The sequence below is a fragment of the Nanorana parkeri genome, unplaced genomic scaffold (genome assembly GCF_000935625.1).
Source record: "Nanorana parkeri isolate BGI_ZX_2015 unplaced genomic scaffold, ASM93562v1 scaffold214, whole genome shotgun sequence".
In the NCBI taxonomy this organism is placed as follows: Eukaryota; Metazoa; Chordata; class Amphibia; order Anura; family Dicroglossidae; genus Nanorana; species Nanorana parkeri.
The window spans coordinates 565,640-583,013 of NW_017306482.1; the positions used below are offsets into that span (position 1 = coordinate 565,640).

The 17,374-nt window shown below is 46.3% G+C and overlaps 1 protein-coding gene across 1 annotated transcript in view; it reads right to left on the minus strand.

The window, feature by feature from the left end:
• Window positions 1-13,990, minus strand: part of CNNM4 (cyclin and CBS domain divalent metal cation transport mediator 4) — a 40,595-nt gene extending 26,605 nt beyond the window's left edge. The window contains exons 1-2 of the mRNA XM_018555823.1: window positions 12,941-13,990; window positions 8,233-8,596 (exon numbers count right to left, since the gene is read on the minus strand). Coding sequence (XP_018411325.1) covers window positions 8,233-8,596; window positions 12,941-13,951 — 1,375 coding nt within the window. The 5' untranslated portion in view covers window positions 13,952-13,990. The remainder of the gene's footprint in view (window positions 1-8,232; window positions 8,597-12,940) is intronic.
• Window positions 13,991-17,374: the final 3,384 nt, after the last annotated feature.

Below are 17,374 nucleotides of genomic sequence, written 5' to 3' on the forward strand. Positions count from 1 at the left end.
AATATACAGAGCTTAATAAAAAGCTGGAGCTAAGCAAATTGGGCCTGCTGCCCACAACATGCAAAATCCAGTTCATACATCTAATGCAGGTTAGAAAACACAAGAAGCTACCCAACTGGTTGTCGTAACCAATAGCCATATTGTTTCATCGAATCGCTTTTATGAATGAGCCTTATTGTGTTATGGGCGACCCAGACAGTGCACGATAAACCACCCGTTTCCTCGTGGATCTGTGGCTTGCCTGGGTCACTGTATCCAGCCTATGTGAAAATTGCCAAATCCATACCACTGACATTCCAGGTAATGTGGAAAACAAATACAAAGATAATTAAAATGACAATTGTGCAATACTATCGGATGACAAGAACACAATGTGTGCAGTGTGTGTAGGATATAAACTGGGTACTGAGTGCCAAGCAAGTGATTACACAATGACGGGTAATTACATACTTGGAGATCTCCCCTGTATCCTCTTCATTACATGACTTTTGGACCAGGGTGACGTGGAGGGGGGAGAAGAGTGTCTATTGATGCCAGCTCCACTGTGTATACAAGGTCAGATGCCCGCATCAGCCTAAACACTCCATGGGCCTTATTTAAGAAACGCAACTGTGATAGAGCAGGGGTGTGGAAATTTTTGAAAAAACTACTTGTCCAAGGGCTAAAGCGGGGGCCAAATCTACTTGTCCCAATAAAAAAAAAAAAAATAGTTTTAATTAAAACTAGGGATGCACCAATACCGGTTTTTGGGTATAGAGTACCGATATTTTGCTTTCGGTACTCACCGAGTATCGGTGCTTCCGTTTGCATGGAGCAGGCTTCCCGGCAATCAGGAAGCCGGGCAGCGGGTAATGAGATGCTACCCGGCTTCGTGACTGCCAGGGAAGCCGACTGATGTTCTGTGTAGTTCCTGACAGCTGAGACAGGTGGCGCTGTCTCAAGAGATTCAACAAAGTGGTGTTGTGCCATAAGAGATCGGAGAATATTGTTAAAACTTTTATAATGTATCATGTTTATTATTCAATAACATTCATAATAAAAATGGAAATCTCTTTCCAAATTGCATGCATCCTCAAAAGACTACTCTAAGAACCATAATTGATCCAAGGTCATTAAAAGCCCGAGATAAAATGTCCACAATTAAAACGCATTCTACATTGGTGGTCACACTCAGCTTAAAGTACAGGCAGTCCCGGGGTTACAAACAAGATAGGGACTGTACGTTTGTTCTTAAGTTGAATTTGTATGCAAGTTGGAACAGGTAAATTTTTTAAGTGTAACTCCAGGCCCCAATTTTATTTTTGGATAGCATAGGGAAGGGTTAACCCTCTGTACAGTTTGTTTTGCTGTGTGTGCCCTTGTTCAGATTTCACCTCACTTCCTGTGGATTTTGAAAATTTTGGGTTGTCGTGGAAACAAGGATTGGTGATAAAGCTTCAGTGGCACCATTTTCCCATGATAACTCTTACAGGAGTGAATTTCCCTTCCTAGGGGTAGATTTCCTTTCACTTTCGGTTGTCTCAAGGACAGGAAGGGACATTAAATCTTTCTGAGGATACAGATAGCAGTAAAAACCTCACTATGACCCGGGAAGAAGAGGTGGGCACCACTCATCTGCATGTCTAGCAAGAGCCAACTTCCTGTAATGTACGCACAGTACTACGAACCAGACCCAAATAGGCGGGCAGTCCCGTCGGCACCTGCTCTACAGTAATAGCCTCCGTTTGTAAGTAGCGGTCGTATGCAAGTCAGATGTTTGTAACTCGGGAACTGCCTGTATATGTAAACTTTAACTGAATTAGATCATTATTTTTCTAAAAAGGCAAGGTTGGCCAATTTCCAGGAGTCAGGTCGCCAATGCGTTACCAATGAAGTCAATGAAGCTGGCTCCTAAATAAAATCCTGCTGGTTCCTGGATTGGCTTCTAAATTCCATATGAATTTGTCCACCCCTCTCCTAAAGGTACTGTTCTGTAGTAGGCACAGCCCTTTATATATATATATATATCTACAGCTACAGATGTAAAGTACAACTGAAGGCTCAATGTAACAGGCATGTCTGAAAATGACAATGTGAGCCACATAAAATAAACACACACCATTCAGAAAGTATTCAGACCCCCTTCACTTTTTTACATTTTGTGCTTTTTTCTGATTGCAGCAGACCACAGGCACTAATATGCCACACGTTCCGGTGCAGGCGACCTCATCGCCGCCAGAGGGTGTTGTTGCGGTGCCACTGACTACAATGCAGTGCCACGCCCCCTCCCACCCCAAAACAAAGTGAGCCGGCCGGAATTGGATCCAGTGCATTCCGGGGCCAGAACGCACTGCGGCTGGTGATAACTAGCTCTTACTCAGTACTTTGTTGAAGCACCTTTGGCAGCAATTACAGCCTCAAGTCTTTTTGGGTATGACACGGCAAGCTTTGCACACCTGGATTGGGGGGGTTTTCTGCCATTCTTCTTTGCAAATCCTCTCAAGCTCAGTCAGGTTGGGTACTGTCAGTGGACAGACATTTTCAGGTCTCTTCAGAGATGTTCAATAGCGTTCAAGTCAGGACTCTGGCTGGGCCATTCTAGGACATTCACAGAGTTGTCCCCAAGCCACTCCTGTGTTGTCATGGCTGTGTGTTTAGGATCGTTGTCATGCTGAAAGGTGAACCTTTGGCCCCGTCTGAGGTCCTAAGCTCTGTGGAACAGGTTTTCATTGAGGATATCTCTGTACTTTGCTCCATTCAGCTTTCCCTCAACCCTGAACAGCCTCCCTGTCCCTGCTGCTGGAAAAACACCCCCAAAAGCATGAAGCTGCCAACACCATGCTTCACTGTTGGGATGGTATTTGGTAGGTGATGAGTGGTGCCTGGTTTCCTCCAGACAGAACGTTTAGAATTCAGGCCAAACGGTTCAATCGGACCAGAGAATCTTGTTCCTAACAGTCAAGATTCCTTCAGGGGCTTTTTTCGCAAACTCCAAGCTGGCTTTCATGTGTTTTGCACTGAGAAGAGGCTTCTGTATAGCCACTCTGCCATAAAGGCCAGATCAGTGGAGGGCTGCAGTGATGGTTGTCCTTCTGGAACTTTGTCCCATTTCCACACAGGGTCTCTGGAGCTCAGTCAGAGTGACCTTTAGGTTCTTGGTCACCTCTTACTAAGGCCCCCTATTGCTCAGTTTGGCCGGGTGGCCAGCTCTTGGAAGAGTCCCGGTTGTGCCAAACTTCTTCCATTTGAGAATTATGGAGGCCACTGTGCTCATGGAAACCTTCAGTGCAGCAGACATTTTTTGTAGCCTTCTCCAGATCTGTGCCTTGCAATAAAAGCTGCCCATACACCTTACAATTATCTACAGATTTTCTGTGGTCAGATGGAAAAAGTGCAACAGATTGGCCCAGGTGGAGATTACTCCATCTACACAGTAAAGTGTAGATGGAGGAATCTGTTGCACCTTTTCAATCTGACCACAGAAAATCTGCAGATAATTGTAAGGTGTATGGGCACCTTAATCCTGTCTCTGAGCTCTGCAGGCAGTTCCTTTGACTTCATTGCTTTTGCTCCGATACAGTTTGCATTGTCAGCTGTGAAGCCTTCGATAGAGAGGTGTGTGCTTTTCCAAATAATGTCCAATCAATTTACCACAGGTGGACTCCAATCAAGGTGTAGAGACATCTTCAAGAGAAATGGGAGCCACCTGCGCTAAATTTCAAGTGTTGTTGCAAAGGGTCTGAATAATTATACCAATGTGATATTTCAGGTTTTACCTTTTTCATACATTTGCAAACATTTCTAAAATTCTGTTTTCACTTTGTCATTATGGGGCACGGAGTGTAGATTAATGAGAAAAAGAAATAAAGAATTTAAACTGTCGTATCAGGGCTGCAATATAACTAAAAAAAGTGGTCTGAATACAAATACATACAATCACATCGTCATTGTCACCTTGTTTTTGAAGGGGACCCTCGGGTCTCCAAAATGTTGGATTATTTACATGGCTTCACCTGTAAAGCCTCTGCTGGTAACCATGGTGTGCTGGCTTTTTCAAATTGATACACCAACAGTTGTCACACTCGGTATTGCGTTGCTTGAAGGGGCCGAGCAGCCATCTCTAGGATCTTTATCATGATGTTAAAAAGATCTTGTACCTCAATTTGTAGGATACCTAGGGGGTGACCTTGATGCTGTAGTTTATACCAAAGTACAGCTGTTACTAGGAGATACTGTATATGGGCAAAAGGAGTACTGGGAGAGATATGGGACCTGCTGTCTCAGACATCCTCTGAATGCAAGATGCATGGCTGACATGCCTCAATACTGACAAAGGGGCACTATTCGCCATTGTTTTGCTGCGTGATTCCTGAAGCACACCAGTGCTCAAGATGAAGAATCTCATGGTTCTCAATAGGTCCGTTCACACATTAGTTGTGTTGCTTGTTGCGGGAAGCTCAATGAGATGAGATTCTATAGGAGAAGACTAGTATATCTTTTTCCCCAAACCACTCCTCGCAAAAGATTGGGAGTAGATACAAAACGTTGACGGTCAGCGTAGTAAGGTAACCGTTCCTCTCTCTCGATATCGTGCCCCCAGCAGCTAATACAGCCCTGCAGGCTGTACACTGACGCTGGGGGCTCGTGTGGGTGCTGATAACGGCGCTCCCGTGGTGACGTCATCACATCGTCACCTGATCCAAGCCAGGCTGACCGTCAACGTTTTGTATCTACTCCCAATCTTTTGCGAGGAGTGGTATGTACTTACTTTAAGCATTATATCCAGTAAGGATGATAGGGTACAATGGCTTGTTTCCACTGATACTCAGATTAGTTTTATGTTTTCCTTTGAGGCCCCAAGTGGTACCATCTAACTTTCTGATTTGCTTTTCTAACAAGGTACCCCCGCCATCTCCCGATTGGGTCTGCCTCTACTGGGGTCTGGGGCCTCTTTTCATTTTCTCTCTCCTCTTGCTTTTATTCCTCCTCCTCTTGCTTTTATTCCTTCACGGTCTGAGCCAGGGGGAACGACTGGGACGCACACAGACTCCAAGGGTAGGTGATATATTTATATACATATACCTACCTGTGTACCATACCACGAGACAAGTTCAAGTGGCTATGTTTGAAGTTCAATTATGTTTATATCTTCTATATATATTTTCTCTAAACTGTATAGACAACTTCCCTCTTCATCTCCTGAAGAAGCGCTATCTAGTGCGAAACGTTGAGAAAATCAAGCTCCTCCATCATCTTTCATTATATTAATCATGTTATGTATTTATGAACTTTTCAATCATGTTCAATTGCACAAGAATTCTGATTGTCATCTATATATGAATGAATTTAATCAATGTGGAGTGAGTTTACAGGGGAATCATGTTGTCAATTTTATCAATTCTATTTGCTTTTTAATCAATTAAAATATACTTTTTCAAGAAATTCTTGGTGTGCAAGTTGTCAGTCGGCTGCCTAAAAAACCCCAACTTTTCTGACTTACCGAAACTAGCATAGCAGATTAGGAAAGTCAGGGCTCCCACTTTTCTCTGGGTCATATCTGTAAAAACTAAATCAAAGCAACTGGACTTGCTGTATTTTGCTGGTCATAAGACTAACTTTCTAAATTCACAATGGCTTGTAGAAAGATTATCTGGGAATAAATATGGTGAATGTTGCTCCAATCAACATGATCTTTTAATCATAACTAGCATGGGATAAGAGACCTCATGGAGGTAAGGTGTTGATTGCTTTTGTATGATTGGAGCTAGCAGATGTAATTGTTGATTGGAGCAACATGCAATGTATTTATTCCCAGAAAATGTTTGTACAAGTCATTCTGAACTGGTAAAGGTAGTTGGGTGACCAGCTCTGTGTCAGCAACTCAAAATACTGAAGGCAGTGAACAGCATGACAGCCAAGGGAATGGTATGAGGAGTCAGCAATGGTAGTCTCCATACTTGATATAGGCATCCATCAAAAAGATCATTGAACCTCCCTCCCCACAATCTAGAGACTGAGAACCCTCAAGATCCACGTTACTGTTCTCGGAGGTACACTCATTGGGCAGTTAAGATGTAGGTGGACAGGGCTCAGGTCCATAGCTGGATAACTCCAACATTGATCCTGCATTATTGCTCCTGGTCAGTGGCACTCTTGCTACTAAAGCCCGGGTTAGGATGAAAGCTCCAAAGCCCGAACCTTCAAAAGTCAAGTCAGCAACTGCAGCTCAAAGATTCCTTTTAAAAAAAGACTGGTTTGTTCACTTCGGGCTGAGGCAATCTATAGAGCCAGATGAAGAGGAACCGAACATAACTGGTATTCTGAAAACAACAGTCCAAAGATACTGTAACTGAAAACACATCTTAAAGTGACATTAAAGGTAATTATTCCCCCGCAATGCTTATGTAAGGACTTACCTTGTGTGATGCCTATTGATCCGAACAGCTTCGGCCTTCCACTCATTTTCTACAGTCCATCCAGCGCTGGTGCCAGTCTCTGACCCACTGAAGACTCCTCTTTCTTTCTCACGGAGTCTGTCCGACGTGTGCGCTCCCAGCTGCGTCCATCCAGCTTCAGCGTTGCTCTCCTCCTCTCCAACTATCTGTACTGCCCATGCGCCCGCCCACACTTCCTTCTTCACAGCGTTCAGGAGCCGGAACCTCTGCTGCCAGGAGCGAGCGGCGCTGACACAGGTAATTTTTTTTTTTATGTTGGGGCAAATATCTACAAAATCAAAAAGAAATGCCTCCTTGCCTGTAATTTGAGCTCTATTAGAGTGTCTGTGAACGTTCATGTACCATGCTATAGGAGGTGTCCTTACCCCACTAATGTAAGCTTTTCTTTTTCAGATTCACTGATTAGAACCATGGATTTGCGGCTAAAACAACGAGCTGTAATTGAATGTCTTAAGAGGGTTACACACCTAAGGAAATCCATAATTGGATAAAGAATGTTTATGGGGATGCTGTAGTGGAGTTTCTCCTTGAAACTTCTTCACCCAACGCTGCACATTGCTAATGTCCTCTACAGAGTCCCCATAAACATTCTTTAGACAATTATGGATTTCCTTAGGTGTGCAACCCTCTTACGCCAGAAATTCAATTACAGCTCCATGGTTCTAAATCACTCAATCTGAAAAAGAAAAGCGCACATTAGTGGAGTAAGGACACCTCAATAACATGGTGCATGAACATTCACAGACACTCTAATAGAGCTCAAATTACAGACATGGAGGAATTACTTTTTGAATGAGCCTCGGATATGCATAAAGCAGGGCTGTTCGCATGGCATTACCACCACTAGAGGGCCAATAGGAATTTCCTGTGTTCCTCTGTACCATCTAGTGCCAGCAATGCTGTGTGAATGGCATTAGCCCCTTAAAAGTAGAAATTCAGGCTATACAACACCCCAACTTCTTCATGCTGCCTCCCAATTGCTCCTCATTGCGCTGCCTAATATTTAGCATAAATCAGAATTTAAATATCCTTTCTCAATTGGCTTTCTGTGTGGTCTTTGAACTTCAAAACCTGGCTCTGGTGTCATGTGCACAGCCGGCAATGGGGCTGAATTTTATGGAGCAGTGACGTCATCCACAGCTCTACTAATTGTCAGAGTAGGAGAGAATTCCCTCCCTCCAGCCGAACAGAGGAGCCGGGTCTTCACATGACCACATGGAAAACCAAGTGGAAAAAAAAAAGGTACTTAAATGCCAATCTATGGTAAATATTATGGAGTGCACTGGGAACCAATGCTCCTACCTGTCCATGATCTCTCCTTACCCTCTGCGGCTCCCGGTAAGAAGCGCTTCTGACCTCGTTGATCAGTAAGAAGCGCTTCTCATCGGTCAGCATGGTTAGGAGAGTGCTCATCATTTCTGAGTGACATTTAAACTAAGGTGAGGTCAATGCTAAAGCCTGATGAAGGGACCCTGTGAGGTCCGGAAAGCGCTTGTAGTTCATATGAAGCTTTTGCTATCTTAAAAGGACTGGCGTGCTGGTGACAATTCTTCAATTCTGCTGACATTTAAAGTACACACTGCAGGGCTGCAATCCAGTGCACATAGTACGGATAGTAAAGCGGGAGCTGTGAAGGGTAGGGAGCAGCAGGGGGAGGGAGAGAGGGCAGATTGGTGGGCTAATTCAATTTTCCCAGATTTGCCTAGGAAAGTGGAATTACACTTTAACACAAAATAATACTAAAACATAGAAGATAAGTAAAGCCACAGATGAGAATCGAGGAACTGAAGACACTCACCCTTCTTAAACTCCTCAAGGACAGCATCCAATTTGGTGTCACTAAACACAAAGTGAACAGGGTGACTGTAGAAACGGGCAATGGTGTTCAAAGTGGTGCAGTCGTCTGGGTCTACGAAGGCCAAATCCTTCACATACAGAATGTCCACAATGTTGGACCGTTCATTTTCATATACCGGTATACGGGTGTATCCGCTCTCCATAATGCTGGACATGGTGTTAAAGTCTAACACGGCATCGCTGGGGAGCATAAAGCAGTCCTCCACCCTGGTCATCACATCTGCCACGGTCTTGGTGCGCAGCTCTAGAGCTCCCTGAATAATGTTCATCTCTTCACGGACCAGGCCGCTATACGGCTCTGTAACCTGCAACAAAAGTGTACACATTGAATACAGAGGACAAGTATGTGACAATGCAAAGGACGCAGCCTACAATGCCTTCCATGAGAAGGAGCAGCTTTTTATTTCCCAACGGCGTAGAGTGCTTATCCAACCGTTTTCGTAACAAGGCCTTGCAGTCACCTGGCAAGCGGAATCAGCTGGCACAATGAACCAACGGACAGAAAGATTATGGGTGCAGAGTAGGGATGCACTGATACCGGTATTTCGGTATAGAGTACCAATATTTTTTTTTTGGTACTCACCGATATCGAATACCGGAAGTCCCATTCAGGAAGCCAGGCGGCGTGTAATGACTCGCCAACTGGCTTCCTGATTAGCCGGGAAGCCGGGCGGCGTGTAAAGACTCGCCACCCGGCTTCCCGATTAGCAGGGAAGCCGTCCCCATGCTTCTCGTCACCTACATGCTTCTCGTCACTAGGTGACGAGAAGCATGGAGCTGGCTTTCTGGTCAATCAGGAAGCCTGGCGCCGTGTCATGCTCCCTCGTCATGAGGTGAAGAGGGAGCATGAAGCCATCTTCCCGGCCAATCAGAAAGCCGGGTGCCCGGCTTTCAGATTGGCCAGCTTCCCGACCAATCAGGAAGCCGGGCAGCCCGTCATTACAGAAGATGCTCTTTCCTCACAAGTGACGAGGGAGCATGGAGCCGGCTTCACGGCCAATCAGGAAGGCGGGCAGCGTGTCATGATGCGCTGCCCAGCTTCCGGAAGTATCAGGCTAGGCATCGGAGCAAATACTCGGCATCGGCACCGATACCGATACCAAGATCAAACAGTGCGCTACTATATCTCCATATCTCACTGCGGTCTTATCACCACAGGCAAGGAATGGAGCTGGAGACAAAGAATAAACTGTCTCGTTTCCCTGATGGGGATCTAACAACTGGAACTGCCAAAGAAAAACCTTAACTCTCCTGTGTATACTGTATGTGTATACTGTATGGCTCACTCACTTTAAAGCAAACTGTTAATGAGAGACAGCGCTGCCATTTCTGATATCCTCCTGAGAATACTATTTGCCTGGCTGTTCCCAGCTTCAATTCTCTAAGTCACGGACCTGAAAAGAGCATGCAGCAGCAAGTCAAGACAAAACTCTTTGTTTGCATCACTAATTCCAGGTCAACATATATGACAGCCAGGAAATTCTCATTTCAGCAAAGGATTCCCTACCATACAACTCTCGCTCCTGCTTTCATTTAAAGGAAACGGGGAGGCTGCCACTGGTGACTTCTTCTGAAAATGCAGGCAGCCTGGCTGTTAAAGTTATATTGAAGCTAAGGCTGGAGCCAATGATTATTTTGGCCGATAATTTTTTTGATTAAATCTGATTTTAAAAAAATTAAATACCATCCTTAACCCCTTCATGACTGAGGCCTTTTTTTTCATTTTTTTGTACCCATGTTATATTCCACATTTTAGGCCTGAAAATTACTTAAAACCCCCCAACATTATATATTTTCTGAATGCCAAGACCCTATAGAATAAAATGGTGGTAGTTGCAAATTTTTATGTTGCGCAATATTAGCGCAACTCCTTATTAAACCCCAATATTTAGTGAAAAATTTAATTAAATGCCCCAAAACACAACAAAATACCCATTTTTTTAATGAAATATAAAAGATGAGGTTACAACGAGTAAAACGATACCCAACATGCCCAGGTTACAAATTGCGTGCATCCGTAAAACGGCGAATAGAGTCAAAAAAAGTTTCCCTCCCCCCAATGTTAATTAAAGCACTTAGCTTAAATGATGTCTCTTAATCCGATCTTCTTTCCTGCCGTTTTCATCTGTCCCTCCAGCGCAGCTGCAGGTCTCCGATCCAGCGCCGACTCCTCTGTGCTTGCTGGCACTTCCTGTCCCACGGTGCGCCCGCCTACCTTTTACAATACCTGTATTGTAAGGACATGGCGCTGGAATGGCTTCAGCCAGGGAATGACAGCTGCCAATGGCAAGATTCTGCAGGCGGCAGCTGAATGTAAATACAGCAGGTAGTGGGGCTGGTGCAATAGCCAGCCTGCTATTGGCCATTTTAATTGCAATAGCCAATAATAGGCTGGCTATTGCACCCGCCCATTGCTTGCTGTGCCCTCCTCCCAGCGTGGAGGAGAGAGCTAGGGGATCCAACCAACTAATCGATAATGAGAATAGTTGACAACCATTTTCATTATCGATGAATCGATTATGAGAATAGTTGACAACCATTCTCATTATCGATTAGTTGGTTGCAGCCCTAGTTAAAGCTTCATTTTTGTTTTATTTTTACATCTAGAAGGCCCACCTTTTTATAAATATTCTGTTCTTTTTCTTTAAAAAAAAAAAAAATTGTGTTGTTGCTTGTTTGCTAGTGGGTCCCGGCAGCGCTCTCCCCCCGCACGGGTGCCTTCCACAGCTAAGCGGCTGCTGTGGAGGCACCCGTGCGCATTGACGGCCATGCCTGCAGTAGCTGTGTGCGTCTATAGACACACACACAGCTACTACGGCAGGCCATACCCCTCCTCTCCTCCCTTTAGGGTCATTGACGGCAGAAGGAGCCTATGGGCCCTTTGCTCTGTTACCTCCCCCCGCAACCAGGAAGTTCGGTGAACTTAGGATCGTTTCGGGGACCGGCATCAGTGATACAGGTAAAGTGTGGTGTGGGGGATGGGACACAAAAAGGTAATGGGAGTTTTTATATCTTAATGCAGAGAATGCATTAAGGCAAAAAATGACTAGTCTTTAACACTACTTTAGGCTGCCCATACACTCTACGGATTTCAGAAATCCACTCATTCCCTTACCCACGCTGATCAGCATACCGTGTTTCCCCAAAAATAGACACTGTCTTATATTTTGTTGGGCTCAAAAAAACACACTAGGTCTTAATTTTTTTTTGTACAACATTCCACACTTATTCATGTAGAAAAGTCCACATGTATTCATGTACAAAAATATAGTGATCAGGGCAATCAGGGGTGCTGTACCTTTCCAAGAGCAATTTGCTAACCAATCGCTGGCCAGAATGAGCGAAGTGCACTTTCACTATCAATTCCTCACAGGCGGAGTGCATTTGGTATCACTCCGCATGTGGCAGGAGCCGGCGCTATAGAGGAGGCATCAGCTTATGCGGGTCTGCTCCCTCCGTTGCCGCATTGCTTCCTCTAGCGCTGGCTTTGGTGGCACCGCTGATTCTCTCACGCGGCTCTTCAAGTTCCCCCCTTATGCCACCACCGGCCCTGGGAATGGTCACAACTAGGTCTTATTTTCGGGTTAGGTCTTATATTTTATCAATTCCCAAAAATAGTACTAGGTCTTATTTTCGGAGTAGGCTTTATTTTCGGGGAAACAGGGTAGATGGAGGAATCCCTCTAGCCAGCTATTGTAGTCAACAGCCGCTGCTTTGGCGACTCCTGAATATTGCCTGCGTCTGATTGGAATCCGTTCGGCAAAGAGATTTCAGACTGGCTTCTTCAATGAAAGATGATTGAAGCAAAGGGGGGTCCTGGCAGGACCACCCACAGCTCAGTGTTTGGCCACCTTTAATCTAACCCTCTTCCTTCCATACTTTGAGTCATTGACCCCGATCAAATATGCAGAGAAGGACTACTGAGTTTTCTCCAACTGTCCTGAAATATTTACTTCATCTAAAAGGCAAGAGTGAATGCCGGAGAATCAGAAGAGCCACTAGATGTCTCCAATGTATTGCTCATGACAAGTGTAGTTTAAAGCAGACGCAATAGGTGCCGTACATACTAACAAATGTGGAGTTCAAGTCATACTCTTTGTTGGGTAAATTAAAGCGTTCCCCAGTGATGACAATCTACTTGGGGTGCACCGATACTAGTTTTTCAGCTTCCAGTAGCGATATTTTTTTCCCCGGTATTTGCCGATACAGAATACCGATACTGGAAGTCCCATTAAGGAAGCCGGGCGGTGTGTAATGATTCGCCTCCTGGCTTCCCAATTAGATTTCTGGCCTATCAGGAAGCCAGGCGGCGAGTCATTACACGGCGTCCGGCTTCCTGATTGGCCGGGAGGCCAGCTCCATGCTTCCTCGTCACCAAGTGATGAGGGAGCATGGAGACGGCTTCACTGCCAATCAGGAAGCAGGAGGCCGAGTCATTACCCCCTCCCCCCGGGTCCTTGATTGGCCGGAAAGCCTGCTCTATGCTCCCTGGTGACAAGGGAGCATGGAGCCGGCCAATCAGAAAGCTGGGCAGCGTGTAATGACTCACCACCCGGCTTCTTCATACCGGAAGTTCCGGTATCGGAATAGACATCGGGAGCTTTCTTGGACTGCTGGGATAGGTCTCCTTGGGGCCATTATTCACACACCTTGAGCATCTCTAGGAGCTTCTCCCGATTGTAGACGGTACCGATCTCCTGACCCAGAACGCAGTCCAAAAGGCGACTCACTGGATAGGCGAGGGGGAATGTGACCACCATGAAGATCCGAGTCAACCACAGAGTGTTGGCCCCTACCGCCAGGCCATGGCGGGAGCACAGAGCTTGAGGAACAATCTCTCCAAGCACCACAATGCCCGTGGTGGAGGCGGCGATGGCGGCGATTCCTGATCCGATGAGCTCGTCCAGCAGGGTGGTGAGCGTGGTGTTGACCAGCACGTTGCCAAGCAGCAGAGAGCAGAGAAGATAGTTGCCCTGGCGACGGATCGGTTCGATCTTGGCGGCGTACCTTCTCTCCCTGTCTGAGCCGCAGCGTTGCACCACCCGCAGTTCCATGGGGTCAAGGGCCATCAGTCCCAGGTTAAGGCCGCTGAAGATGCCGGACAGGCTCAGCAGCACCGCGATGACAATTGCTTGCAGCCAGATTGGCATGAGCGGCTTGTGAGCCTCTATGACCCGCAGGCGCCCGTCCGGGCCCGGGTGCAGGGTCCAGGGCTGCCCGGGGCCCCGCCGCGTGCAAAGGATGTAGACCCGGGAGCTCTGGCTCTTCCTCAGGGGCAGGACCTTTACCACCAGGAGGGCGGCCGTACCCCCAGCCACCTCGCTCACATTCAGCCCTATAGAGTCCCTCACCAGGTCACCGGTGTCCTTCACGCAGCTGCTGTTGTCCTGAGCCTCCACCGCAGCCTCGGTGAAGGCCAGCAAGTTATCGATGTCGGTCTGCAGGTTCAGGCCATAGAAGCGGAGCCGCAGGCGGCTGCCTTCCGTCACCTCGAGCTCCCCGCTATCTGACAGCTCGGCGGGCCTGTCGCAGCCCTCCATGCGGAAGCCCAGGATGTATGGAAACTCCGTGGGGTGCGAGACCTCGGCCTGAGAAGCGCAGAGCGCCGGTAGGACGAGCAGCGTGAACAAGCTGGCCGAATAGACACCCGGGCCGGCCATAGTGTGCCCAACTCTCCGAGGCCACAGCCGGGTTTGCGACGCTGCAAGCCACGCCCCGCGACCGCGCAAACCACGCCTCGCCTTCGGTTTTGGACTTTAGCCACGCCCCCTCATCTGACTTTCGAAACCGCGGCACGGCGTCGTTTACATAACCACGCCCCCATATATTTCCCACGCACCCGCCCATCGCCTCGGACACGAGTCTTCACTCCATTGACAGATAACGCCTTTTTATAAATGGCAGGTCACGCCCACCCCCGACCGCAGCTCTGCAATCCGAGCACACAGAGGAGGGGCGGGCGGGCGTTCTTCAGATCTAAAGATGTAACAAGTCTCGTCAGGTCACCAGGGGCAACGATGATTGTTTTATCTGGTTGCCAGGACAACAGAGGAAAGGATCTGCTTTGCGTTCTTTTTTGTTTGTTACAATATAACAATTATCACAGGGTAGTGATAAATAAGTTATGAGCCTGCAAAGATCTGCCGCATTTTATTAGGCAAATGTTACTTAACCCTTTCGCTGCCAAGCCCTTCGGAACATTTTGCAACCCAGCTGGCCACACCATTTTTGCAATGTTTCCCATTGATTTTATTTTCAACTGCTGCGTAGCTAAAGGTCCCCCAAACCATATATTTTCTGAAAGCGCAGGCCCTGCAGAATAAAAAGATGGTGCTACTAACTTGGTAGGCCCTGCGATAATTGCGCAAATGTTTCTCAAATTAATACTAAACTGATAAAAATACAAAATTAAATTGATAAAGCCTTAAAATCAGTATCAGTGCACACATAAAAAATTAAAAAGATAAAACTGTATTGAGTTAATAAATAACAAATATGTAGAAATCTGAAATTGCGCCCTTTTGCCAAAAGGTAAAAAAATGAAGGAACGCAAAACTGTAAATAAGCGATTTATGTTAAAAATTGTTTTTGCGCTGTGTTGGTGTTGTGATAGAATGATACAGTCGTATATTTCCTTGCAACACACGGCAGTCGTATATTTCATTGCAACACACGGTATCACAACGCACAGCAATGTGTCACAAAGCTTCGCCATGTGCTGCCACAGAGCACAGTTAAAATAATGGTTACTTACCTGTCGCCAGATCGCTTCTGTGTCCCGTAGAAGGGCCCGCCCCCGCCGGACACCGCCACGGGCTCCGTTGCCCCTCCTACGGGACCGGCGTCCTTGGTGTCCACGGGGAGCTGGGGAGGAGATCAACGAACTTCCATTCATCGATCCACTCCCCGTTCTATGGGACCGGGAGCGATGCCGTTGGCATCACTTCCGGTCCCTGGTCTGTCAGTTCTGGCTCCTGCAGCCCATCTATAAACTATTGAAGTGCGATCTGCACTTCAATAGCTTATTTTCAGTGTAAAGGTGACACTGGGGGTACAAAAGGCCTCAGTCATGAAGGGGTTAAAAGAAAAAAAAAGACAAAACTCATGCATTGCGATCCGTTCTAATAACGCACTGAAGCGCATGTGCAATGGCGTACACCACAATATGGTGCATGTGTATTTTATGTGGGGGGTAGGGGGGTTTATGGTCTTTTTGTTCTATTATTTTTTTGTATGAGTGCTACTCCATATTAAGAAAATCATGAATGAACAGGGGACACATAGTACTATGTGTCCTCAATTAGTTGCAAACACAGATGATCACTCTGGTGTTTGTCCTCCACACAGAGGATCGGTAAATAGCACAGATATTTACTGATCCTCCGTTCGGCCACGCACACAGCCGCTGTCATCCGGAAACTGACAGGAGGACAGCGACTGCTTCAGCGACCATGAGCTTATAGCAATACTGTATATGCCAGCGCCGTAAGGCATACTGACCTGGCCAGCTGGGAACAGTTTTGTTCCGCCGTATGCCCTACGGCGCTGGCAGGGAAAGGGTTAAACATGTAAAACGGTTCATAACAAAATATCAATCTGATATGAACATAATATCATATCATAAAAAATAAGAGTGCAAAGAGGGGAGGATCTAGCTCTGTACATTTTTGTTCTATTGACTTCTATACTGGACAAAATTGAGTAAATAATCTATTACATTTATTTATTAAAGGTGTTTATATAGCGCCAACAATTTACGCAGCGCTGTACATACTATTCATTGAAACTTGTTAAAGATGTCACCAGCACACCCTATTGAAGTGAAGAACACCTCTGTTTATTGACGCTTTATTTTTTCCGTCATGGAACGCTGTACTGAAACAAATTTTATACAATTTTTTGGGGACAGATAGAGCTTTCTTTTGGTGTTTTTTTTATTTTTATTTGTGTGTGTGTAAATTTTATTTATTTTGTGAGCAATTTTTTCTTAAACCTTTTTTTTTTTACACTTAACTTTATTACAGTTTATTACAAATTACAGTGACAGGTCCCCTTTATGGGGATATCAGGGGTCTCTAAGACCCCTAATGTCACCTAGTGACCCCCAGAGAAGCTGATGAAGCACAGATGGGCTTCATCAGCTTCTCTCCGGTTTCTGTACAGGAGAGTGACAGGGGAATGCGGAAGTGATGTAGCACACATCACTTCCTGCATTCAGAGACCGGGAGGAGAGCGGAGGGAGATCTGACGCACGAGAGGGCACGAGCATGAAGGGCGTCTAACGATCCGGCCATCTTTCAGCGTTAACAAGTTTCAGTATTGGCGACGCCATCCGCGGTCACTTCGAGCACCCACGCTGATAGGGATACCCAGTAAGGAGTGCAGCAGGATTCTGGAATACATATGTACATACTATTCATTCACATCAATACCTTCCATCCATGAGTTCATAATCTATAAGCTCCCTATCTCACATGCATACACACGCAGGCTAAATTAGACAGGAGCAGCGGCATAACAATAGCCAAAAAAACCTATGCAGCTGCTATGGGGGCCTGGTGGTGGAGGGGGGCCCCATTGCGGATTGCCAAAGGTGCTGTTGACACTGATCCTGTACCCCCCTGTGACATTTCCAATCAAGAAGAGCTGACACATCAGATGTACCGGAGGAGACAATGGAGACAGCTCTCCTGCTACCTGACTTTAAAGTGACACTAAACTAAGGAGTTGAATTTTAAAAATGCATTCAGGTAAATTAAAGTATCATTAAAGTCTGGACATTTTTTAACTTATTCTGGGCAGCCACCGGTCCCAAAGCGATCCTCTGTTCCCTGTTTTTCCTGGTTGCAGCGGAGGAGGATACAGATGACAGTGGAGCCATAGGCTCCTTCTGCCATCAATCAAACTGGTGAGCGGAGAGGAGGGGTGTGGCCTGCTGCAGGGCTGTATGTCTATGGACGTGCAAAGCTACTGCGGGGACGAGCACGCACAGGTGCAACCACAGCAGCTGCTTAGGGCAGGGTGAGAGCGCTGCAGGGACCCACTAGAAAACGAGGAACCCAAAAATGTTTAAGAATTAAGTA